Source organism: Magnolia sinica, chromosome 11 (genome assembly GCF_029962835.1).
Source record: "Magnolia sinica isolate HGM2019 chromosome 11, MsV1, whole genome shotgun sequence".
NCBI lineage: Eukaryota > Viridiplantae > Streptophyta > Magnoliopsida > Magnoliales > Magnoliaceae > Magnolia > Magnolia sinica.
Genome location: NC_080583.1, coordinates 31,161,537 through 31,189,159, shown reverse-complemented (window position 1 = coordinate 31,189,159; position 27,623 = coordinate 31,161,537). Strand labels below are relative to the sequence as shown.

General features: G+C 37.8%; 1 protein-coding gene across 2 annotated transcripts in view; it reads left to right on the top strand.

Annotated features, from left to right (window-relative positions):
• LOC131219008 (probable prolyl 4-hydroxylase 9) overlaps nt 1-17,539 on the top strand; it is a 33,868-nt gene extending 16,329 nt beyond the window's left edge. The window contains exons 6-8 of one of the 2 annotated variants that reach the window (XM_058213963.1): nt 15,018-15,083; nt 15,174-15,293; nt 17,425-17,539. In XM_058213963.1, the coding sequence (XP_058069946.1) occupies nt 15,018-15,083; nt 15,174-15,293; nt 17,425-17,508 (270 nt within the window). In that variant the 3' untranslated portion in view covers nt 17,509-17,539. Of the gene's footprint in view, nt 1-466; nt 566-15,017; nt 15,084-15,173; nt 15,294-17,424 lie in introns of those variants that run through there. The other variant, XM_058213964.1, reaches the window with a different exon arrangement.
• Nucleotides 17,540-27,623: the final 10,084 nt, after the last annotated feature.

Below are 27,623 nucleotides of genomic sequence, written 5' to 3'. Positions count from 1 at the left end.
TATAGGACAGTTTCTCTGATATAACTGTTTGTTTCAATTCACTCCATGGGAGGGGTCAGGAGGAAAATCTTTATGCAATCCACGAATAAATTTGCTCTCATGGCCTCAAATATCAACTTTTAGCTCTTTACGATTACTAGCTCCAGCTCCCAGGACTGTTTGTCATCTATGATACTCATTAGATATGTTGGTTGTATGGTAATGAAATTGTCCTATGTTTTGAATGGAAAAGCATTGCAAGCTTTCTTGTACCTTTGATGAACATACATATCATTAGAGGGCATCTTCTTCTTCGGATTCATCACAGCCATCTCAACTTACTAATGTGGTTTACTTTTGTAGTCCAAGACCACCCATCTCTCCATCTACTGTTCTATCATATCTCAGTCCTACTGATTCAACAAAGGCACAGGGCTTATGGGATCATTTGTTTGAATTTTTAAACTACATGTTCGTAATAATGCAGCATGTTGCCATGGAGGCTCCACTGGAGAGGCGTCTTTATTCGTCTTGGGTTTTGTTTCCAAGGATATTGCTGCACTCTTCATCGAGTCATAACTCATAGGTGCGACATTCTACAAATCATCCGTTGCCGTTTTTCTTGATAGTGATGCCTTTTTCTTTAGGCCAAGTTTGCTGAGTTTCAGTCCCTTCACAATGTAGATTTGCACCTAGAAAAGTAGAAATTCACATTGGCGAGATACTGCAGATGTCCAGTTTCTTGCTTTACAACAAATCACTCTCAAGATCTATTCTTCTTGGTGGTAGTAGTGTTGTGAGATATTGATGAGTTCATACTCATCATATACAAATGGGTCCATTCAATGTTAGAAAACCTTTTCTTGTTGCATGTGATTTTGTACAAGAATATGTTATGATTCATCATTATCATCTAAGTCTTATCCCAACTAATTCGGGCCAGCTACATGAATCTTATTATGCAATTCCATTGTATCCATTGTTTGAATTATCTCTGATATTATTGAAATATCTCCGATATTATCATTATCTCCGGCTTGGTGATACTGACAACACTGGTAGCGATACCGATAACACCTGTAGTATTAGAAATTCCAGGCATCAACAATGTATCGCTAAGTATTGCCAACGTATCGATATTGCCAATACTCTTAATTGTGTAAATTCCATGCGTCACTTGTATTGCCAATGTATCGATATCGCCAATGTATCGCCAATATTTTCGACTGTGTAAATTCTAGGTGACGCGTGTATCACAAGTGTATCAGCAATATTTCAATAAAATTGCCAACATAGAGATGTCACAAAAAAGTTTGTTTATTAAAAAAAATAATTTCTAAATTTTTTATGAGCACATTGTTGTATGCAGTTTTCAATTTGTCGTTGCTAATATTGATAATATCTCGATATTATCATTATCGCAACATGCACGATATCAAGACCACAATCTTTCGTTTCCTTTCCAGATGTTGATGATTCTTTGCAAAATATTGTATGTTGTTGATATTCTGCAATATCGATGGATGTTTGGATGGATGGATGATTGGATGGTTAGACTATTTCCTACGACGACACATCTTAAGCCCCCACTAAATGGAAACTTATTGTGTATACATTCTTTTTGCAAATTTTTTATTCTTGAATATATAAATATGTATATTTTAGCATCTCCTGAAGTTTCATTGAAAATATAAACGTTGTTTCCCATGTGTTCTCGCATTTTCGGTTATCAGTGATATTGTTGGCGATATCGACATTGTTTCCGTATCCTGGGCCAATGAAACTTGTAGCGATACCGATACTTCGAACACTGACTGTATCAAGGACCATATCCTTAATTGGTCCATAGGTCTACCTCCACCCATGTCCTTTTGGGCCTTTTGCCCTTTTATAACCTTCAACTCGAATCAACTCACTCCCGACTAGTACAATTCTTGGTTGCAAATGCAGATGACCATACCATCTAAGTCTACTTTTCCTCTTCTTATTAGCAATCAAGGTTGCTCCTAAGTTCTCTCAAATGCATTTGTTTCTAATTCTATCCTTGTCTAGCCACTCATCAACATCCTCATTTCAACTACGCTCATTCTATGAATGTGTTATTCCTTGATTGCCCATCATGTTGTTTATAAAGCATGTGTGGTCGTATGGTCTTACAATTGTCCAATAAACTCTCCCTTTCTTTAGATTGGTATGTGCGATCACATAAAACTCTAGAGGCACATCGCCACTTCATCCACATTCTAATTGAATGAGCAACACCCTTCTCAATCTCTCCGTTCTCAAGAACTGCCGACTTGAGATGCTTGAAGTAGAAGTATTGTTAGTAAATAAGAACGGAAATGACTTAGAGGTGCACTATGGGCACTGGGAGTTGGTGTACACATCTTTTGCCATATAAGTACGGTGGGATTTAGCAATCAAAGTGAAAATTCTCAACATCCCATTTTGAAATGGGTGTTTAGATTCTTGCTGACATTCTTGGATGTTGGGAGATGTTTGCGCAACAACTCCCAGTGCACATTTTGCACACACGAACTTCTTCCGATAAAAAAGTTATGTGAAATATTTTATCCTGTGGTAGGAGCCTCCACAATATGGATGCTCTTTTTTCTTTTTCCTCTTGATGTTGCCTGTAGGCCTCTTTATCAACTCCCGGTGCACATTGCACACACGAACTTCTTCTGATAAAAAGTTATGTGAAATATTTTATGTTGTGGTAGAAGCCTCCACAATATGGATGTTCTTTTCTTTTCTTTTCTTTTTTCCTATTGATGCCGCCTGTAGGCCTCTTTATCAGATGGATGTCACCAATGCCTTTCTTAGTGGTGGTTCACTACATGCATCAATCTGAGGGTATATGAAAATTCTAGATTTCCATCATGGTTGTTGCCTTTGGTGGGTTTTCTATTGCCTTAAATAAGCTCAGATGAATGTAATTTCAATTTAGTGTCTTTCTTACTACTAAAGGTATTGCCAATCACATCCCAATTTATTTGTCATACAATGGGATTGTAATGCTTCTTTGTGTACATGATATAGTGCTTCAAGAAGTGATGCTCTTGAAGTTTGGATTTGTCAAATTCTTCAATGCACCTTTTTTTTTTCTAATAAGTGGTGAGAATTTTATTGAAAAAAAAAAGAAAAGAAAAAAGAAGTTAAGGCAATATAGTGGAGAGGGAAATCCCTCAAGAATTGTTGATAGAAGCCCTTGGCCCTGAAACCCATAGTTCATTGTGATTAACCCTCTCCTTGTCCAATTTGTCTGCTCGATCATTAGGTGATCGGTGAATATGATGCACGAATAACACTAGAGAAGCAACTATATCTCTGGCCTTGTCGAAGTATGTAGCAACTCTCAAGGGGTAATCTCCATATTCCAACCATCAGGGACAAAACAAGGGAGGCAACGTTTGTGTGCCACATGGCTTATGGAGGGTGATAAAAATACAAGGTTCTTCCATAGTATAGCAAGTGTTCGCGCAAGATGCAACAAGATTAGTAGCATTGTAGTGGATCGATGAGAAAAAAGTGTGCAACGCGATGGTTCACTACTATAAAGAACTGCTAACTAATGAGGGGTGGATAAGACCAAAGTTAGATAATCTATCTCCTTGAATCTTTCCAAAGGAGGAGCAAAATTGCTTTAGACGCCTTTTTCTTCAACGAAAATTAAAGCGGCTGTGGATTCGTTGGGAAGGGATAAAACTCTAGGTCAGGATGGGTTCCTCCCTTTGGCATTCTTCCAGGCATTTTGGGAAGAGTAGTAGTGAAAGAGGATATCATGAATTTCTTTGAGAAGTTTTATAAAGGGGGCGGGGGCGGTTTTCTATGAAAATAGGGGCTTCCTTCATTGCCATCATTCCAATGGTGACAGGTGCAGAAAGTTTAAAGGACTTTAGGCCAGTTAGCTTGATCGGTAGTCCATATAAGATTCTCGCTAAAGTCCTGACAACCAGATTCTAGGAGGTTCTAGTAGGTGTCATTTCTAAGAACCATGGAGCTTTCGTTGCGGATCGACAAATTTTAGATAGTGCCCTCATAGCCCATGAGTGTATCAACTCTAGATAAGGATGGGATGAAAGGAATGGTGTGCAAGATGGATATTGAGAAGGCCTATGACCAAGCAGATTGGAACTCCTTGGATTATATGCTTGACTGTATTGGATTCGGGAGGAAATAAAGAGCATGGATGAGGGAGTGCACCAACTCAGCTAGATTCTCGGTTCTGATTAACTGTATCTGAAATGTTTCTTTAAAAGTTCAAGAGGCATTAGACAAGGGGACCCGCTTTCTCCACTTCTCTTTGTGGTGGTGGCCGAAGCTTTGGGAGGAATGGTGAATTGTGGGCAAGAGATTGGTCTTTTTTGCGGCTTTAGCATCACCTGGTTGAGCCCCACAATCTCCCACCTTCATTTCGTTGATGATACGAGTCTCTTCTATGATGCCAATGAGGCCATGGTGGACAGGATGAACACAGTGGTTAGATGCTTTGAAGCGGTTTTGGAGTTGAACGCTAACATCATTAAGAGTGATATGTTAGGTGTTTGTGTGTTTTGGGAGAAAGTTGATCAAGTGGCTAGCATTTTCTGGTGTGGGGCGGGTGCTTTTCCCTCCACCTACCTCAATTTGCCCGTTTGTGTTCGTAAATCAACAAAACATTTATAGGACATTGTAGTGGAAAGATTCGAAAGAAAATTATCTAGGTGGAAGAGTCGGTGCCTTTCTTTTGGTGCTTAAACACCCTTATGAAAGCAACCCTATCAGATTTACCCATCTATTTTTTCTTTATTCAAATGTCCGAAGCCTGTTTGATAAGGTTAGAGAGGCTTTGGACTATAGCGATCATTGAGATATTTTACTTTCAGTTTATGAAGCATTTGTTTAATTTTAGAAAGTGTGCATGTTTTGTGAAATGGTATTATGTGATGGGTTTTGAGCATATAATATATTAGTCATGCCCTTAGGTGCGGGATTTGAGTCTAGAGAATTCGGGTGCTAGATTTGGGGCATGGCATCTATTGCAAGTATGGGTGCAATGAGGGAGGATGATGCACTAGGGACTCCACATATAATTAGGCATAAGAGATTTAGGTTGGATGAACCTGACACTCTTGGGGGAGTGGTTATGGAGGTTTAGGACAAAGGATGGTGTGCTATTGAGGGAATGGTGTGCTAATCTTATGATGGGGGAGGTACGGGCATAAGAGATTTAGGGTGGATGAACCTACCACTCTTGGGGGAGTGGTTATGTAGGTTTGGGACGGAGGATGGTGCTCTATGGAGGGAATCTATTACTATGGGTGCAGTGAGGAAGGATGTTGCACTAGGGACTCCATTTACAGGCTTCGGCGTTCGGTAAAGGGATAGCATCTATGAAGGCGAAGTTCCTCAAGGGGATCGGCTTCTCTCTTGGGAATGAGGAGAAGATCCAGTTTTGGGAGGGTGTTTGGATTAGCGATGCCTAGTTGCAAGATACATTCCCGAGAATTGCCCATTTGTCTACTCTTTGCAATATTCCGGGCTATGCATTGCTATTCTTATTGTAGAGAGTTTGTTGTGTGGTCTCCCTCATGTTGTAGATCCCTCACCAATGAAGAAGTAGAGTTTGTGATGCTACTAGATTGTATCTAGTTGCGTCACCCAGTTAGTAGTGAATAGGACAAGATAATCTGGTGGATGGACAAGTCTAGATGCTTGTCTGTTTTTTCTTTTTATGTAATGCATGAGCAAAGTAGGCAAGGGGGCTTTGTGCAAAAGTAGTACGTGTGCCCTTATGGAGCTCCCTGGAAGATCCTTTGGTTGGCTAGTCGAAAGGGAGAGGCTTCTGATGTGTATGGCAAATGCGAAGTCGGTCAACCATCTTTTCATTCACTACCCATTTGCGCATTTAATGTGGTTTGGTTTCCTTAGAGCTTCCACATTTCATGGACTATGCTAAGTTCTGTTGGAGGCCTTATGTCTTGGCATGGTGTAGGTCTTCAGAAGCAGGAGAGGGCCTTGTGGAGTCTGAGGCCCCGTTTGTTAAATTTGAAGTCTAAAGACCGAATCTGAAATCTGAAGCCTGAATTTAAAATCTGAAGTCAAAAAACTTGTTTGATAATTATGGTTGAAGTCTAAAAATTAAGTACTGAATTTGAAACAACTTGTTTGTTAACAAACATCTTAAATGTCTGAAATATGTTAATTTGACACATTTGCCCCTATCTCACGTTTTGAAATGTTTTACATTATAAAGAAATTATTTTTTATTAAATGAAAATAAAATCATTATATTTAATTCAAATAAACTAAAATACTTAATAGAAAACTAAAATGTCATTATTCATGAGTTCCTCAATTCCTCAAGATTGTCACTACGTGTCGTGTAGGGTTGAGCACCAGTAGCAACGAAACCTTCAAATAAGGCCCACCTTGATGTTTATATGCTGTCCAAATCGTTTATGAGGTCATTCCCAATTGGATGAAGTGAAAAAAATTTTATGGCCATAAAAATGCTTCGACGGTGCTCACTGAACGCCCACTGTTTCCTCTTGTATGGCACACTTAAATATTTTATAAACTTCAATTTTAGTCACACGTCCTTAAATGACTAAGAAAAACGGATGGACGGGGTGGATTTCTCAAAAACATCGCGGTGGACTCCACCCAAAATCATCCCACAGGAAGTTCCTGTGAAAGGCTTTCGCAGGAAATCCGCATCCGGGTACTACTTGGACGAATGCGGATTGGCTGGTGTACCTCACACCAGCTATATAGCTGTTGTATTGACGTCAGCAAGTTCTGTGGGTCCCATCATGAGGTATGTGTTATATCCAAACTGTCCATCCATTTGGCGAGCTCGTATTAAGACTTGAGCAAAAAAATAAGACATATCGAACTATCAAGTGGACCACACTGCAAAAAGCAGCAGGGGATTGAATGTCTACCATTGAAACCCTTTTTGGGGTCACAGAAGTTTTGGATCAATATGATTTTTTATTTATTTTTCCTCTTCATACAGTTATTTGTGACCTTATGAACATATTGGATGGAAAATAAACATTATGGTGGACCCTATGAATTTCTTAATGGTGAAAATCATTATCTTTGCTGCTATTTGTGGGGTGGTCCATTTGATCTTTGGATATGATTCATTTTTTGGATAATGCTCTAAAATGATCTCTAAAAATAGATGAACGGTGTAGATATAATAAATACATCACTGTGGGGCCCATGTAACTTTGATCTCCTTTGAACCGTTTGTACAACTTGGAGCTCGAGGAGCATCAGTGCTCGTCTTCGCATGACACGTACCTACAACAACTATATAGCTGGTGTTTGGTACACCAGCCAATCTGATTCCGTCCAAGTAGGACGCGGATTAGCTACTGACAGGTTGAATAGCGAGATTCGCTACCGAAGTGACGTCACCAAGTTCTGTGGGCCCACTATGATGTATGTGGCCCCCACCATGATGTATGTGCTTTATCTACACTGTCCATCTATTTGGAGATTTAATTTTAGGGCATGAGTTTAAAAATGAGGCAAATCCAAATATGTAGTTAACTCACCACAAAAAACAGTGGGGAGATTAATGCCTACCGTTGAAACCTTCCTAAGGCTCACAGTGATTTTTATTTGAAATCCAACTTGTTCACAAGTTAACACAGACATGAAAGAAGGGAAAAAACAAATATCAGCTTGATTAAAAACTTTTGTGGCCTATTTAATTTTTTAATGGTGGGCATCACTCTCCCCACTGTTTTCTGTGGTGAGGTCCACTGGAGCTTTGGATTTGACTCATTCTTTGGATCTTTACCTAAAATTATATTTCCAAATGGATGGATGGCGTGGATACAAAACATACCTCATGATGGGGCCCACATAACTTGGTGATGTCACTTCAATAGCGAGTCTCGCTACTCAACCTGTAAGTATCCAATCCGCATCCGTGGAAACAAATTGGCTACTCCTTGCCACTAGCCAATGGTTGGTGGTCGGTGCTGTGTGGGCCCCACCATGATGTATGTGTTTCATCCATGCCATCCATCTATGTTTCTAGATCATTTTATGGTATGAGACCAAAAATGAGGTATATTCCAATCTCAAGCGGACCACATTATAGGAAATCAGCGTTGAATGAACGTCGACCATTAAAAACTTTTTGGGGGCCATAAAAGTTTTGGATCAAGATGATCTTTGTTTTTTCCATTCATCTGGGTCTATATGACCTAATCAACAGATTGGATGTCAAATAAACAGTCCATTGGGCCTTAAGAGAATTTTAATGGTGGATATCCAATCACTATTGTTTTCCTGTGGTGTGGTCCGCCTGAGATTTATATTCCTCTCATTTTTGGTATCAAGCCCTAAAATGATCTTTAAAAATGGATGAATGGAATGGATGAAACACATACAGCATGGTGGGCTCAGAGAAGTGCCCCATGTTAAAAGTTGGGATGTGTACAACACAAGGGAGAAAATCTCTCTCGCAAAGGATAATTTTGGATTAAAAAAATAATAATCACAGTGTGCATTCTTCATTCCCTATTAAGCTAGACTCCCATCACGGAAAATTTTCAACATAAAGGACTCCCATCAAGGAAAATTTTCAACATAAAATTGTGGAGAGCTTTCCTTCTTATGCGTTAACAAACACCACTAAACATGGAATATTTTTCCAAATTCCGCATTAAGTACAAAAATTCAGTGTTAACAAACAGGCCCTAAGTCTGCTGGCTGCCCTTTGGCCATTATGAGGAGAGGAGCAGTATATGTTTTTTGTAGTGTTAGCAATAGTGTAGAAAGTGTTTCAAAGAAGGCAATGGGCTTTGTTGTGGAATGGGCCCTCTTGTATGAATGGGCTGAGAAATTCTTGTTTTCCTTTATAGTTTGTAGTTTTGTGCCATCTTGGTGCTCTTAGTAATAAAATCATCATTACCTTTCCAAGAAAAAAAGAAAAGAAAAGAAAAAAAGAGACAAGAAGTCCACTTCCACGGCCAGGGGGGCTGCACCTTAGCAGAGCTGCCAACTTCAAGCCGTGACGTCTTCAGCGAACATATGAAATAAATCATATGGGCTGAATTTACTATTTTCCCAAATAGAAGTTTATTGATCCCCCCAACTGCATCATCTTAGCTCAACAGCAATACTTTGTTGATGTTAACTGCTTCTTGATGTTGGAATGTGAACCAACATGTACAACTTTGGATTTTAATAAGCATGGAAGTGATACTTCAGAATGAGCACCCTCCAGTGACTAAGACTTGCAAGAACTGATACAGCCTTTTCAATTCATCAAGTTTGTCACTTCATGCACATTCCTGCACATCTCCATCTTGAGGCTGTAATTTAGATTTTTCTTATATAAATGGTGTGGAATGTCATAATCTTTTTTATTTTTTATTTTTTATTCCACCTGCAATTTGTGTCATCCTACCTTTGTGAATGTTTATACTGACACAGATTTTGTTATTGTGTCGGCTATGATGATAAAATTGGCACTCCAGTAGTGGATGTTGTGTCTCATTCCCACATGTTTCTTAAAACAGTAAAAAAAAAAAAAAAAAAAAAAAAAAAACAATGCATTGTTGATCTCTTGTACGATGTTCAATGATGCAGCTGAATTAACATGGATACATCATACATCTTTTGTTCTGAGACCTAGGCATCTCTATTAGTGGTCCATTCTCCTTTCACTGCGACAATAGAGTGCCATGGAGAGCTCTGTCCACCAAACATATAAAGATTTACTGTCACTTGCTCTTAATAAAGTTCTTTCCAGTGAAGTTTCTCCATATATCTTAGCTAGGTGATTATCTGGAGATCTTTTGTTATTTGTTATTTTTGAAGTTCTGGATGCTCAACTGAGCTCTCATCTTGTGGATGAATGTTAAGAAGCATTTCTTTATATTCATTATTTCTTTTATTATCATACTCATCAATAGTAGTGCAACTAGATGCTACTTGTAATAACTTAAATTACAGGATTAATTTTAGTCTTTTTAATTGTACTCTGATCCTCTGGGTGGGGATATAGGTGTTCCCAATCTTTCATCTCCCAGGAGTGATGGAGGAGAGCCTATGCATTACCAATGAATCCACTTGCATCCTTCAATAGCATGTCTGGTTGAAATTTGTCAAAATCACTTCAGTGGTGTTTTTCTTTTCATTTGGTGGTGCAACTAGGCGCTACTTTTTAAAACTTCAATTATGGGGTTAATTTTAGTCTTTTTAATTGTACTTTGGTCATCTGGATGGGGACACGTGGTCCCAATCTTTCATCTCGTAGGAGTGATGGAGGAGAGCCTATGCATGACCAAGGAATCCACCTGCATCCTTCAAAAGCATGTCTAGTTGAAATTAATTTCAATCACTTCAGTGGTGTTTTTCTTTTCATTTCAATAGCTAGTCATATGAATATCGGTATCGTATTGGCAGTTGTATTGTATCCATATCGGAACAAGACAATATGTGATACAGGGTCATATCGGCTTGATACGAAAAAACTTGATCCGTATCAGCCTGTATCGGTCCATATTGGCAGCCGATATAGGGGCACATTGGCACCGACATGGCCGATATGCCCATAAAAGCACAATTAAATTTATTTATTTTTTCAAATTTTCACTCACGTCTCTTCTTGTTTTCATTTATAAACCATTGAAGAAGCTTAAAAACCCATTTTATTTTAGGCTAGATCTAGACTTATTTTGGGATCAAAACAAATGATTTGAATGGAATTTGACAAATCGAAGCGAAGTGGACCATTGTGGAAAAAATGGGAAAGAAGCAGGGTATCCCAAATCGGTTACGTATCGGCCGTAACGGCCGATACGTAATGGTAACGGTGGGACCCGTTACGCGATACGGGGTCGAAACGGCCGTTATGGAATTCTGTGACCGTAACGGCCGTTACGGGCCATAATGGTTGTTACAGACCCGTAACAGCCCTGAAAAAAAAAAACAAAAAAAAAAAAAAAAAAAAACCTTACCTTTTTTCCCTTTCTTTTCTTCTTCTTCTTCTCTTTTCTTCTTCTTCTTCTTGTTCTTCTCGAGCAGCTGCGGCTGCGGCTGCTTCCTGTTCTTCTTCTTCTTCTTCTTCCTCTCTCTCTCACTCTCTCTCTCTCTCAATATCTTCTTTCCCCCTTTCCCTCTTTTTTTCTTTTCTTTCTTTCCCTCTTTTTTTCTTTTCATTTCCCTCTCTCTCCATTTTTTTTTTTATTTGCAGCAGCTGGCTGCTGTAGGTATGTGTCACGCAAAGACGAGCGCTGACACTCGAGCTCCGAGTTGTACGAACGGTTCAAAGGAGATCAAAGTTATATGGGCTCCACAGTGATGTATTTATTACACATCTACACCGTTCACCTATTTTCAGAGATCATTTTAGAGCACCAGCCAAAAAATGAATTATATCCAGGGATCATCTGGACCACACCAAAAATAGCAGCAGGGATAATGATTTTCACGGTTAAATAATTTTAGGGCGCACGGTAACGTTTATTTTCCATCCAATCAGATCAGACCCGAGTGGGCCTCACCATAATGTATATATTTTATCCATATCGTCCATCCATTTTGCCATGTCATTTTAAGTCAAGATTCAAAAAATTAGTAATATCCAAATCTCAGGTGGACCACACCATAGGAAATAGTGGTTATAGAATGCTCACCATTAAAAATTTCCTAAAGTCCACTGTAATGTTTATTTTCAATCTAACCTATTAATTGGGTCACATTGACGTGAATGAAGGGAAAACACACATGTTAGCTTGATCTAAAACTTTTCTAGCCCCCAATAAATTTTTAACGGTGAACGTTTAATTATTATTGTTTCTTACGGTGCAATCCACCCGAGCTTTGGATGTGCCTCATTTTTGGGCTCATGCCCTAAAATTATTTGGCAAAATGGATGAATGGTGTAGATATAACACATTCATCACGAGTGAGGCCCAAAAAACTTTGACACGTGTGCTGCACTTTACATCCGAGTCCCTCCTAATTCAAGCCTTAAAAAATTGTACACGAGACATATATTAACTTGAAATTTGACAATTAAATTATGGACTGCAATTGCTAACTCACAATGCCAAAATCAAATTATTTGAATAGTTTTAATTGTTAATTTGTGAACTTTTATTTTTTAAAATAGGGCCTTTTGATTTGATTTTATTTTTTTATGATTCACTATCCAATAAATGTCCACCAATTTATAAGTGGGATAATGACAATAAATGGCATGAATTTGAGGCTGATTTGGAGAATAAATTGGTCCTCCAAGACAGCCCCAAATTGGCAATGCCATCTACCTGAATTTAATTTCATTTTTTAAAAGAACCATTGGGAGAAATGATATTAAGATGTTAAGTATATAAATTACATATTTAAAAAATTAAATATATAAATTTTGTAGTCAAATTCAAGTTACCTGGTTAAAAAATTAATCAGACAGTCCGATACAACTTCTCACCAAAGAGTGGACCGTTACACTACCATAAACATGTTCCAATTTATAAATGAATGCATATTTGGAATGCTTAGAATATTCTGGATTTAATCCATATTTTTTCATATTTTTTTGGCAAAAAAAAAATAATTTTGCACCGTTACAGTCCGTTACACCCCCGTATCGCTGTTACGCCCCCATATCCGTATCGGTTTCGGAGGGCACTGTTACGCCAACCCATACCGATACGGGACACCTTGGAAAGAAGGGTAAACCTTCACTTATATATATATATATATATTCATTTTCTTTTGTTGTATTTCAATGTAATGGTACCTTCACTTTATTTTCATTTTCTTTTATTGTATTTCAATGCGATGGGCCCTAGGTTTCCAAATCATGCTCGATTTGTGTTCAATTTGGGCCCATTTAGTTGACCTTCAATAAGTCAAACCACTTGACAACATTCTCATCAAAGAATGGTCTGATGTACCATTGAATTCATGACCAAAATACAAATATATATAGATATATATTAAAATATGACCGATATGGCCCCGATACGGATATGCGATGCAGTATTGTATCATTTTTCCGCCAGGTCGATATGCCGACCAATACTGACATTCAGAACCATGTAGCTAGTGGCTCGGAATGTTTAGTTTGCTCAATGCTTCATGAAGTTTCCAAGCCCTTCCACCAAAAGGTGAAGGTGGCAGGATATATTGACCAAGCAAGATCATTTCATATATATGGCGATGTGTTGACCGATCGCCTAGGTATTTATGGAAGAAGCTGAGATCAATACAACAGCATTACTGTGATCTGTTTGAGGGCCATATGATATTTTCTTCTTTACTTTTGGTCCCTCAGAGTCAAGGTGAATTCTTGATGAGGTATTGATCTCCTAGGTATATATGGAAGAAGCTGAGATCAATACAGCAGCATTACGCTCTGTTCAAGGACCATATGATATTTTTCTTCTTTACTTTTGGTCCCTCAGAGTCAAGGTGAATGCTTGCTGATGAGGTACAACATATCCCGGTGTTTGAGGCCCGTAGACAGGGTGCCTTTCAACATTGAGGTTTGGGTTCGAGCACTGCTTACCTATCCACACATGGAGGAGGAGGAGGAGGAGGAGGAGGAGGAGGAGGAGAAGCAGGAGGAGGAAGAGGAGCAAAAGGAGGAGTGGGTGAGTAATTGGAGGGGAAGGAGTAGCAGCAGGAGGAGAAGGAGAAGAAGCAGGAGGATGAGGAGGAGCAAGAAGGGGAGGAGAAGAAGATGGAGGAGAAGGAGAAGAAGAAGAAGGAGCAGAAGCAGAAGCAGCAGGAGGAGGAGGAGGAGAAGCATAAAGAACAGGAGGAGGAGATGGAGAAGCAGAAAGAATAGCAGCGGGAGGAGAAGAAGACGAAGATGAAGAAGAAGAAGATGAAGATGAAGACGAAGAAAAAGAAGAAGAAGAATTCCTTCGGACTCCCAAAACCATCGAGCATTATTTGTTAGAAAAATAAATACCACTGTGAAAGAGTTGGACAAGTTCTCCTTCAATTACTTATTGTTTTGGTCTGCATTAGGTGTTAGACTTCATTTCTGCAGTTGTTTATAATTCTGTGGGTCAAGGATCATTTAATGAACCATTGCAATTCTCTTTCAACATTTGCTTATTTATGGTGTATGGACTATGGACTCATGTAAAGTTTAAAGTTTAAGTAAAAATCCATATATCATGTTTATTTGCAATGTTGTCAAAACTGTCATCGCATCGCAAATCGTTGTAGGGTTGAATTTTATCTAATTGCAAATTGTATTGTAAATCGTAATTTATTTATTTATTTTTAACAATTTCCTTTAAATTTTTGAAAAAAAGAAAAATATAAATAAATCAAATAAAAAAATAAAAATAAAAATAAAAACCTCATCAATTTTCCTTTTGCCATCAATGTGCACCAAGTAAAATCATGTCATGATAGTGTCAAGGTTTTTTATTTCTTTATTTTTTTGTCTTTCAAGAAATTTCCCTTAATAAAACATACAAGGGTCCTTTAATAATTCATGTTCTTGTTCCCTTTCTTGAATGTAGAATCACAGTGGAAAAGTGACCTTTGATGTTGTAGATCGACGAAAAAAGATATTTTGATATCTAAACATTATTCCATAACACATATAAGTAAGCATGACCGTAACCATCCATAAAAACATTACAAGTAAGTCATACATCAATTTGGTGTGTTTCGACCAGTTAAGAAGTAAGAAATCACAAAAAGCTACACAATTTATCGTTGAAGAGAATATATATCATTTAATCTTATAATGAACAAATAAAATAATTTACCTTTTCTAAATGATACTTAAAGCGCCAACCAATTTAAAAATGTAACAATGAAAGCTAGGTGAAGCTTAAACTATAAGAGAACAAGTATAATTTGAATAGTAAATCGGGATTTGAATGGTAAATGGTAGGATTCATATAAAAAGGGATTCAAGGTTGGGATTCAAATCGTTTTGCTTAAGATTCGACTAAAATCGGTTATTTGCATTATTTTCAGATTTACTATGAATTATATTCAGCACCCAACAAACTCATTATCAAAATTGATTGTTTTTCATGCAGATAGCTTCCTTCTTGTTATATCTATCTGATGTCGAGGAAGGTGGGGAGACCATGTTCCCTTTTGAGGTAAGCTAATTAGGATAGCTACACCACTCTGTTCTGTTTTAATAATTCTTACTGCTAAAATAAGCAATTATCACTCCTTTTGATGTGCAGAATGGTATGAATATGGATGGTAGCTATGATTACAAAAAATGTATAGGTTTGAAGGTGAGGCCACGCCAGGGGGATGGTCTTCTATTTTATTCGGTGTTTCCAAATGGAACAATTGATCAGGTAAGTGTCCTTTCTTTCCTCGTGTCATCCTTTTACATAAACATGATCATTTTATGAGGCATTCAACATTTCCATATTTTTCATTTTTTAGCTGAAATATGCTTCATTTTCGTAACGCTTCAATGTGTAGCTGTAGTTGGTTAGTATGCATGCTGAAGTAATGAAATAACTTGACTATATTATGGAGACTTGCTGTAGTAGCAAAATAATGTGCCACCAAGACGTGAGCTTCACTATGTGGAAAACTTGAACGAAGTAACATCATTCCATCCAAGCATTTAACTAAAGTTTCTTTGAATTTATATATCTAAAGCAATTATTTCCATTCATCTGTGAAGAATGAATGCCCATGTATGCTGAAGTAACAATTTAACTTGATTATTATTCAGAGACTTGTTGTAGTAGCAAAATAATCTTTTAGAGAATTCAACAGATCTCCCCTTAGAGTGTGCTAAGACTACCATTGGCCATGCTAGCTGCTCTGAATGCAGAACCTATTCTCTTAGTGCTTTGAACATCCATGCTACACAGCCCAAGCCAGCACCATTCTTGTCACCACAAGCATTGCACTTGCATCCTTTCTTCATGTCAAAAATGTCAAGCTTTAAGAAATTAGGTATCATCTTATCTTCCTATTTATGTCATATTCAACAAACTCGAATGGGATCCATTTTCATTAAAAAAAGAAGTCACCAACACTGACAATTTTTTTATCGTCTGTTCTATTGCATTAGGTATTCTTAGAACTAGAACGCATTGCCTGCAGCAATTATCCATTGTTGCTGGTTCTTATCTAATCTTTTTTTTTTTGCTAAAACGAAAATGGGAAATTATACTGCAGTAGAACTACTAACTTTTTTTTTTTTCTTTTTTTTTTCTTTTTTTTGTGGTTGAAGATAGCCAATGAGTTAGGCAGCAAGAAATGAGTTATACTAGGGAATTATTAAACAAACCAATGACTTACACAGCAAGAAATGAATTATGCTAAAGGAATTATAAGGTACCAATCCATCAAGACATGTTTGATGTGCCCAGTCCACAATAGTTGGGTTTATGATTCACTGTTCCAACGGGCCCTGCCATGTGTGGGGGATGCTGGAAAACTCCACCTTTCATTAGAAAATGCTGTAGTAGAAAATCCCAGCTATGAGAAGGTGCGATCTTCGTGTGTGGAAATGTGTAATGTTGTGTGTGGAAATGCCGTGGTGTGTGTGTGTGTGTGTGTGTGTGTGTGTGAATCTAACGTATGAAAACATGTGATGTGTGTGCTTGTGTGCACCTGTGAAAACATTTTGTGTTTCAGAAAATACAATAACGGTCCAGAAAAAGGTAAAAGGTGTCCTACCTTTGGTTAGAAAATACAGTATAACTAGAAAATTGCACCTGTGAAACAATGTGTTTTAGAAAATATAGTAACAATCCAGGAAAAAAAAAAGAGGCAAAATCTCACATGTGAAAACATATGTATCAGAAAATACAGTAACAATCAAGAAAGGTGTAAGACTGGATAGCTACAGTCTTTCAGGCATCCCCAATCCCAAGGTCAATAGTCTTGATCTCCGAACAGTAACCCCACTTGTACAACCTGGATGCATCAGGACATTAAACCATCATGACCTTACAATTTATTCCTTCTCACATTATTGCCGTTGAGTCCTCTCTTACTGTGGTACTCATCTGGCACTGGCATATATGTCAGTGGAGTTTGGCTCTATATAGGTCAGTAGATTTTTGCAAACTCCACGTAGAAAGGCAGCTCATCGATGTGCAACAATAAACACCGATGCTACATGCTTGTTCGATATCCGACCCATTCCATCGCATAGATCTCACTATGTAATTGGCCCATGTTAAAATCATGGTTGACCATATGGGCCATAACTTGGGCAAGATTTCCTTAGCTGATGAATTTGTTCCGTAGACTGGCCCACCTGATCAGTGGACCAGCCTGCATTTTTGGGCTATCTACACTGAGACCTACTTTATCTAGGCTCTCACACCCTTGATACTGTGGTTTCACATGACTTAGCCTTTAGAGGGCCCACCTTATACACCCATGTGAGATTAGGAAAACCGCTAGTCAGTGTATTATATTCTATCTAATTCACACTTCCTTGACATGTATATGCAGACATCGCTTCATGGGAGCTGCCCAGTGCTTAAAGGTGAGAAATGGGTGGCCACCAAGTGGATCAGAGATCAAGAAGAAATATGAAAATACACTTTTTTTTCCTTTCTTTTTCTTTTTTTTTCTTTTCTTTTTTTTGTTAAATCCCTATTTATTGAACTCTTCCTTTTAGTGACTTTTGGTTTTAAAAAATGAAAAAAGAAGAAGAGGAAAGGACTTGGAATAGAAGATAAAAGAGCTGAGTATGTATTAGGCTTTTGCTGTTGTATGGTATGCACAGTTCAATTAGGCTGAGAATCCTGATAAAATTTTCTCTTAACTTTGCATTTTTGGATCTGGAAAAAGAAAATAGTGGGTGGAGACTGTTATGGTCATAACCAACTTACAGTAGATGCCTTCTCATCGATGATGCTGTACGGTGGGGTGCACCCAAGTTAGAACAGCTAATATCGTGCTGGTAGGTGCGGTCCACCAATATGTAAAACATACAAGGTAGCCCAACTTCAACGGATAGTGAAGAAGAGATACTGCAACAGTGCACTTTCAACTGAAATGGCCTGATATTAGTGGCTAGGATCTTTAGACCTGAGAGGTCTTCATACCATGGTCCATTTGCCGTGGGTCCAATAGACCAATGGTCTAGATCACTGAAACTTGGCCCTACTTGTATTAACTGAAAGCCATTAACTTCCTCTTGTTACGGACCGTTATTTGGAGTGTTTTCTCCGTTCACTGACAACCATTTTTTATTTTTTAAGCCGTTGGTGCTGTGTCCAAAAATCAAAAGATCATTTCACTAATGTGCCATTTTTCCGTGGCCCATACATGGAGACCTCTTACCATTTTTCTTCACTAATGTAGTACATGAGGAATGATTAGATAGTCCTCAGCATTCAGAACTGACCATGCTGCTCCATTTTTTGGGGGAATTATAAAAATTACTACCTGATTAATACAGTATTCACATCCTGGTGCCTTCTAAAATTCTTTTCATGAAGCTACCTCATTAATCAAGATAATTAGATAATTTCATTCGGTTAGTTTTCTCCAGTTTCCGTCGTGTTTTTTCATAAAATGACAAAAATGCCTGGTCGTATTGTGTTTACTTGGCAACGTTCTGTGGGCCCCACCTAGATTCATGTGTTATATCCACACCGTACATTCATTTTGCTGCATCATTTTAAAGCATGAATTCAAAAAACGAGGCAGATCCAAAGCTTAAATGAACCACGTCTCAAAGGGTAGTGGGGACAATGGCGTCCACCGTTGAAACCTTCCTAGTTCCCACCATGATTTTTTTTATTTTTTTATTTTTCATCAAAGCTGTTCATAAGGTCACACAGACCTGGATTATGGGAAAGCACACATTTCAGCTTGATCCAAAACTTCTGTGACCCTCAGGAAGTTTTCAAGGGTAGCCGTTCATTTTCATCTTGAACAGACTTGAGGCCCACCTGATGAAAGGTATTTCCTAATTTTCAACTAGTAGCGATCCAGAAGATTCAATGAGGTTGCTTAAGAATAATTAAATGTAAGTTTTATTAATAAAGTGTTATTATATATATATATATATATATATATATATATATATATATATATCCTTAAAATTGCATTGTAATGGGGGTGTGGCTACTGGTGGGTACTATGTGACCCATCGTCACGTTTGTGTCCAGCCATTTTTCCATATCATTTTAGGGCAAGCAGTGGTGATCGAACGCCCACCATTAAAATGGATGAACGATGTGGATTAAACACATACATCACGGTGATGTAAAGCCCATAGAGCACACCGTATGCAATTCAGGCAGAAGGCACCAGTCTAGGGTCCTTAGCGGGCGCAGATTGCTCATGGCTCGGCACAGGAAGTTCCTGTAGGCAGAAACTGTGGGGACATAGAGATGCCCGTAAAAAATCCACTCGGTCCATCAGTTTTTCGAGACAACAAAAAGATAAGAGCCTAAAGACAGGACAAATCCAAAACTTATGCGGGAAACCACGCTATGTTGCCCTCAATTCGGTTAGTCATAGTTGCTCGTGTGACTGAGGGCCTAGATAGGATGTGCGTATGCATGTATGATTGTGCGGGGATGCCAAAGTCTGCCTTGCTCGAAGTTTTCTTCTCTTGACTGAATTGTTGGTGCACCCGTGCTGAGATAGACAAATTAGAGATTGGATCGGGATTTAGGATCCTCTTGACCATCAATTGATGTGCTCTGTACTCAGCAATTTGTGCAAGGGTAGTAGTTAGTCTTAAAAAAAAAAAAAATTATTATACCAATGCTTTAGTGTGGTATTTCTCAATGAGAATGGAAGATTTATACATAAGGAAATAAAGGCTATACTAAACAGGATCGATTTTATTAATAACTTGACTCTGTTAAAACTATCGTGCTCTACAACCATATATAAATAAAAGCGAGAAATAAAATAAGTGCATGATGCGCCTATCGCAATAGATGATCGAGGCAGGTGGCTAGCGGTATATGACAGGGGTATCAACAATTAAATCGAAACTTAGATGAACATCGCGACCTAGCAACTTAAGGTCGTAGATATTTAATCTACTCCTAAGATAAATGTACTGTAATGAGAGCCACTGGGCAATATCGAACTAAAATAAGAAAAGTAAGATGGACATTAAAGTAAGGCAAATGTAAAAGTATGTAGATATGCTTGATATAAGACATCGAACTCTTCTTCTTGTGATCCTTTTATAGCTTTCCTGAGGCGGTAGGAGCTCCTAGTTGGGCTTCTGGATCTTTTGTGCAGGCTTTTCAAATACGTAATCTCTTTTTTAGCAAACCAGGAATTGCATTGGAGAGAGGGCTCTGGACTCACTGACTTCTCAAATCTTCTTCCATAGATGATTCTTCGTAGAGATCTTCGTGACCCACTTTGGATTAGTCTTGAGACCACCAAAGTTTCTTCGATGAAGGCAACTAGGCCAAAGTTTGGGAATCTCAAGGACTAGACTTGGATCGATCATGGCCAATCAACATCTCTACTGATGGCCCACCTTGTTAACTTCAAGGTGTTGGACAATTCGGATCAAACCACCTCTTACATTTAACCATCCCTAAGGGGAAGAGATGAAGTGAGATGAGATTTGACACCTGTTCCCAATCGGTTATCGGACCAGGTTGGATCTAGTTCTATTCTTTTAATTATGATCATCATGTAAAATAGAACCTGATAAAACTTTAGCCATCCATTTATGATTCGGATTTGAGACCATATATGGGTTAGCTCGGATGTCGATTCGATTTATTAGTCTTCAGAATCTTCTAGATCACTACTAGTTCTCCAAACATCTCTAAGAGAGTCTCCCATTTTAGAAGGATTGTGAGAGACGACCTCACAGATGAGATCATATCTAGTTGTGAGATAGGATGCGCTCGCTCAAAGAGTCTTTATAGACGTGCCAAGCACGTTGTCTCATTTAATAGGCACGTTAATTGTAGGCACGTGACATGCGATGATTCATCCCCTTAAAGGACCTGATAAAAGTCTGTACTGTCGCATTAATGACAAAATACGTAATGCCAAAGGAATATCAAATGTAAATATTTTCGAATGCGTGGATGATGGGATCCCAAGTCGGAATTGACTTGAGGGCCACTTTTCTCCACGAGTTACCTCTTTCGAGGGCTTTTGCATTGTGATTGAGTGATTATGTTTGACCAAAGTCGTCACTAGCTAATTTCTCCATTTCTATACTTGGTTAGACCATATAGAAACATTAGGGTAGGAATTCGAAGATTTCAACCCCTAAGATGACTCTTCGGTTTTACGATCAAAGATTCTAAGTAAGGGACCGTGGTTACAGAGAGGGAAGGTGTTAAGCATCCGTTCTGCCTGTACAAATGTACGGTCTTTACTTCATAGTATCTGACTGTTCTTGAGGATAATGATTTAATTTTTGTATATGAATGTATGCAATGCTGGTGATAAAATGTGAAGTAATTGGTAAGTTTTCTGTTAGACAAGATCCGATTAAATCGGCAAGTCTCAAAGCATACTTCTGATTTAATTTAGTGCAAAGTGTGCTGGATGATGAGGTGAATGTTGCGCTATGCAAATGCTATGGCTAAATGAAGCTTAACTGAAGATAAAATGGTTGGATAGACGGTAGTGTCGTAAAGGTTGGGATAAGAGGGGTTAAATCAACACCTGGATGGCTTAGGTGTTTTTGGATTTGGCTGGACTTAGTTGTACCTAACTGGACTCTTTCTGATATCTCTTTCCTCTCCTCAGTGGAGGGATGAAATGGGTAGACTAAGGGGTTAAGGGGTGAGTGAAAATGCTTGAAATGAAAGTGGATTCTTCCTTGATGATTAAAATGTGAAGGGAATGGGGGTATTTATAACCCTTCGGCTTGATTTTTTGATAATTCTTGCAAAGCTTGAGGTTAAGAATGGTTTGGATGACTGAGATTTGAGATTGTTATATTGCAAGGTCTTATGTGTTGGTTTGAATGGAATAAGGTGTAATTTTAGCTCAAGGGAGGAGCATCGGAGTAATTTTCAGATTTTGCACATGCATGAAATAGGTAGAAAGGACACCATTCCTTTTTTGCTTTAGCTTTAGAAGGAGGTTCCTCCTATACACATGGACAACTTTGGCTCTCTGAAGCTGCCTTATTGTCTCCCCTCTTCTCCAAATTGGGATTTTAAATGCGTTTGATTTGCAGGGTGAGTTGACTGGGTAGGCTATGTGGGTTGACAGGTGAGTTGACTAGAGGGTTAACTTTGTAGGTTAGGTTTTTCCTAGGGTTTGGGTTCGAGACCAAGTTTATGATTAATATTCTAGAGCTTAGATTAGGTTTAGATCAGTGTTTGGAGTTTGAACTAGGGTTAATAGTTTGGATCCGGGTTTAGGATTTGGACTAAGGTTAAGGGTATGGATTAGGGTTTGGCTTAGGGTTAAGGGTGAGGATCGGGGTTCAGCTTCAATCAAGCTTATCGGCTCGAGGTGGGGTGTCTATAAGGTGCGAGTATGAATTACGCATATGCCAAACACATAGTGTCTCCATGTGGCATCCTCCTATTAGTCCACATCAGGGCGATGAAAATAGGTGCAAACACATTAAATGGTGGAAACAAAAATGCTCACCATTGAAACCTTCCTGAAGCCGACCACTATGTTTATAGGCTATCCAAATTGTCCATAGGGTTATTAATACTCGGATAAATTGTAGGCATAAATATCATCCTAATACAAAACTTTCGTGTGTTCATCCCTATTGTTGCCATTTCCTATGAGAGCCAATTAGAATGAATTATATGTAATCAGGAGGGATTTGCGTAGTGTATTTAAAGATCTTCGACGTATATGGAAAGGATTCTGTGGTAATACAGCTGGTGTGTATCGAGCAATGCTACGCCATCCACTAAGTAGTCGAGTGAAAAGTGATAGTGCCAAAGTTGTTACAAGACAAATAACAAGTTGAGAAGTAAAAAAGGTCAAATAGTGTTAAAACAGTTATAACAATTGTAAGAATGTAGGAAGCATCTAGATAGCTAAGTTAAGACTATAAATAGTAAATGAATTCAGCAAAACAAATCGTCTCATACCAACTATACCAAACTAAACCAAGCTTATCTTTCAAATTATCAGTTATTTATATTTCTTAGTGTAATCCTTTTACATTTACCTACTAATTACATTCTTCATGTAATCCTTACCTTTACCTGTTATTTTTATTCCTTATTGTAATTTGTAGCGGTAATCAAGTAACTATTAAACTTTAGCTGTAATTTGAGTCTACGCTTATATGTTAGATTTAATTTAAGTATCAAGCAAAGTTCTCTATCCATAAAGGTGTTTTAGAGCTGTCTTCATGACCGACTGTAAAAATTTTCTTTTTGTTGTTCTTTTATTTGTATCGAAAAATCCTTTCATATGAAAAACAAAGGTGTAACCCATTTTTAAAGGACGAACCTTATCCTCTAACTATCACCTTATCGTTTTAAAACGCTGTGCAAGTGACTGAATATGTGACCAATCTTATTTGATCTTGGTCACATACGACATATTTGCATATCTTGGCGCTTGGAGTCATAGTTGTTCGGTTTGAATTGAGCCGCACATTCAATTTTGGCATGCCAACATTTATCACATGACCGAATCTATACATCGAACCACAACATCTTTTGGCATGCTCGGTGGGACCCTGTCTCTAATTTATCGAGACAACATTACCAATTGAAAATATAAATAGAAGGAGTAATCAAATTGTTAGGGATGATCCTTCCACACTGACTGCACTACCTCCAATTGAGGACGTGTCAATTCAAGTGGCCCTCAAAACGCTGAATGTAATAGTAGTCCGATACTCAATACTAGAAATCATGAAGGGGCCTCGACCTCTTTGACCGTTTCTCCTAAAGAGATAACGGTCGCACCGTGAGACATGCAACTGAGTATCCAATATGTTAAGGAATATAGAAGAGCTCAAGTGGAGTTGGTGCACACCCAAGTCAAGAAGTTCCATATTCAAACTAAGAACGTTAACAGATACATGACTAACTAAACTGACGCCATGCATCGGTTGATGGCATCATTATTGAAAGAACACCTACAGTGACACAATATAATGCCGAGGGAAGTTCTATCAGTAACGCGGTTCAGTCACCATCTATGCCTCCCTTGCAATGGTCCCCTAACAAATAGTTATGATTTCTTTGTTTATATCGACATCGAAGATTATGCGGCAAAAGGGTTCGTGGTTCAAACCACACCTTGAGAGAGAGAGAGAGAGAGAGAGAGAGAGAGAGAGAGAGATTTACACATCCCTCTTTATGGGCGTCAACACATCCCTACTGTGGGCGTCCCACACACATGATCCAATACAATCTTCTTTTCTCTTCTAACATGTGAGTTTCAAAAGTTTCTCCTTTGATGACTAGTTGGCTTAACTTGGATCTTCTCCAAATGGTTGTAACAATAAATCCAGATCTAACAAAATGTACATAATTCCCAGCTAATTGTGATTTTGAAAACAATCCTAGCTGTCGATTCTTTTACATCCATTTAAAACTTGTATTCTCAAATCAACTATTAATAATAACTATCAAATAATTCGATTTCATGAAAACACATTATCATCTTACCACAATATTCATAAAAGGAGGGAAAAAAAAGAAACCATGGATAGTCTCTATGCACCATTATTAACAATTAATTCAATTTCCACTCATAGCAATATGATAAATTGAATCTTAATGATCTTTCAATCCATACATCAATTTGGGAAAAAAATTTGAAAGATAAATTTCTAAGGGAAACCTCTTAAATCTATACAAATACAAGCACAAATAACTATACTTATTGGAATGATTAAAATGTTGGAACCAATTAACATCTATGATGAGACCGTTATAATACCACTTTTATGGGTTGTTTTTGAAAGATGGGAAAACATAAACTTTAGAAAAATTTCTAGATTTTCAAATCAATAAGGTTCTCATGTAGATGCAATCAAATTTCAAAATACATTAACTAAGTGTGGAGTTGTTTTCTTATATTTGTGTCCCTTGATCGTGTAAAGGCCGATGTTAATTCTTTAAAGTAGGTCTCTCTTGATCTATTCTGACAAAGAGATCGAAGCAAGAGCTTGCTCAAGCCCCTCACTACAAGGCAAGGGACGTGCACAAGGCAAGGATCTCTCTCTCTCTCTCTCTCTCTCTCTCTCTCTCTCTCTCTCCTCGGGATATGATTTATTTATGAGTAAGGTTTTCATAGGAATACAACAATTGTGGTGCTTGTCACCTGCACAAGGTTTATTATGCCGTACATCAGAAGAATGTAATTTTGCCTATTAATGTATCCAAATTGACCAAATCCCTCCACCAATAGTGGTATCCATTCTTGGACCATAAATTTCATGTAAGTCTAAGAGATGGACACTAAGATCTCAACCATCGAATACCAATCAAGTTTGATAAAACCTGTCTTTATACTGAAATAAAAGATCAATGATTAAAGACAATCGTGAAAACACATAAAACCATTTAAATATCAAGCCCAGTTAAAAACAATTTAATGGACAATCCGAATTTAACCCACTAAAGCATTTCGTGTCAAATAGTAGATCCCATATTAGATTATGTGAGTTGCACCATGTCTTAAACATATAAACTCAACAACATCCATATGTGAATCATAATTATAAATTTAGGGATGAAACAATGCACACAGCACTGACCTTGAAACACCCATACATCTTCAATTAAATGATTAGTCAAATTAAGATAGTACATGATCAGGTCAATGCAAGTTGGACATGATGGGTGTCCTGGATAAAAAACTCAGTACAATCTTCCAATGTAAGTGTCTAGTTAGGCCTAAGCATAAGAATCCGCAAACATGATAAACCCTCACACTCTTATGTGGGGTAAGGAAATGTTAAAAGATAACTGATGATCAATACTATCTATCCCAACTCATCATTGGTTTCCATCACACAAAATGCCCATAAAATATTATCACAGGTAGCCCAAACTTGTTTCAATGGACATGACACTTGAGAACTACGACCCATAACTCTCACTTGGTTATGATAGCCAATGTGGCTACTCTCATATTCCCTAGAGACAAATAAAGAGAACTCTTTCTTTAACACTTACGCTAGGTGATATTCTATCTTTCCAAGAGTACTGCCATGTACATAGTTTATGTTTGGGGAGGTAGGTACGATAAAGAGGTCCTCCACTCGCCAGCCGCTTCATTCAATTATATGTTCTATTCTAAGACAAGTTGGTTAATTTTCCAAAAAAAAATCCAGACATAGAACTTTATAAATTTTAAGATTTTAAAAAACTTGTTAAGATACTCTCTTTTAAATATTATCAAGTTCCAAAAGGCATAAATTCAATGTGAGTGTGTGGGGTGGTAGACTCTCAAGAGTTTCAACTCCCGGTCAAGGGTTCAAGTACCCATAGGTGGTGAAATTCCATCAGCGTGAATGTGTGGGGTGTGTGTGTGTGTAAAAAAAAATAATAATAATAAATAAATAAAAAAGGCATAAATTCAATGTATATGATACTACTACAAATTTATGCCTTGTGATCGTTGAAGTAGTTTGGATATCCCAGAAAAGAGGAGAATATAGAGCTTTATGTATGCTTAGGGTAGGGTGGGTGCACGCAACAAAGATTTGTCCAACTGGTGGATGCCACCACGTGTGGGCGTCTGATCAAGGAGTGGAGAGAAAATTTTCTCTTCTTCAACTATTGTCTTCCTTCTTTTTTTTTTTCTCTCTCTCTACAATGGGTATACATAGGGCGGGGACATCCAAGGATCATTAGATCATTTTGTAAATTATTTTTTAACAAAAAAAAAATCTTCATTTAAAAATTGCACAAGAATCCTGTAAGATCTCTTATGCTCTATTCACCTTAGGATTTGATCTATTAATAAGGAGGAATCAGGGTTTCACAATGAATCCTAGATGAGGGCACCCCATCCATATGAAATTCAATATGTCCTCCACTATTAAAAGTATGTAAACTTACCTTATTCATGCACCTAAATTGACCTAATCCTTCAACTGTCTAGTGACAACCACTTTTGACCAAAATTCCATGGCATTTAAGACGCACACCATAAGATATCAACAATTAAATATCCATCAAGCATGATAAAACACTTTTAACGGTTAAAATAAAAGATCAACAATTAAAAACCTTCAAACATTTAAAACCACTTATGAGCCTGACTAGCTAAAAAAATCTCTTGATGGATGTTTATGGCTAAAAGAACATAAATCAATGATGACTCCCCAAGACATCTCTAGTGTCCCTATAGGACAGATCGGTTAGAGCCTGCCGGATGACAATTGGAAGAGGTGTGGAATGAAATGTTTCATGGAGGGATGATGATGTGTTTGGAGTCCGCACTGGCCAAAGTCTTTGAATATACATTAATCTAGGTATCTTTGGATCACAATGACCTAAATGTCAAGACGAACAATTTGAATTTTAGTGACTTCCACTTGTGGTCTATGTCCATAGATTCTAAGTAAGAGCTATATTTATAGAGAAAGAAAGAGTTAGCACCTTTCCTTACCCGTACAAATTTTCAGTATCTACTTCATGATATTTGGAATTTTTACAATTCCAGCTCTAGAGTAGTACTTGAAAGTAAAGAAATAAAATAAAAGATAAAGATACAATAAGAGTGTATGAGAAAAAAGAGGTTGC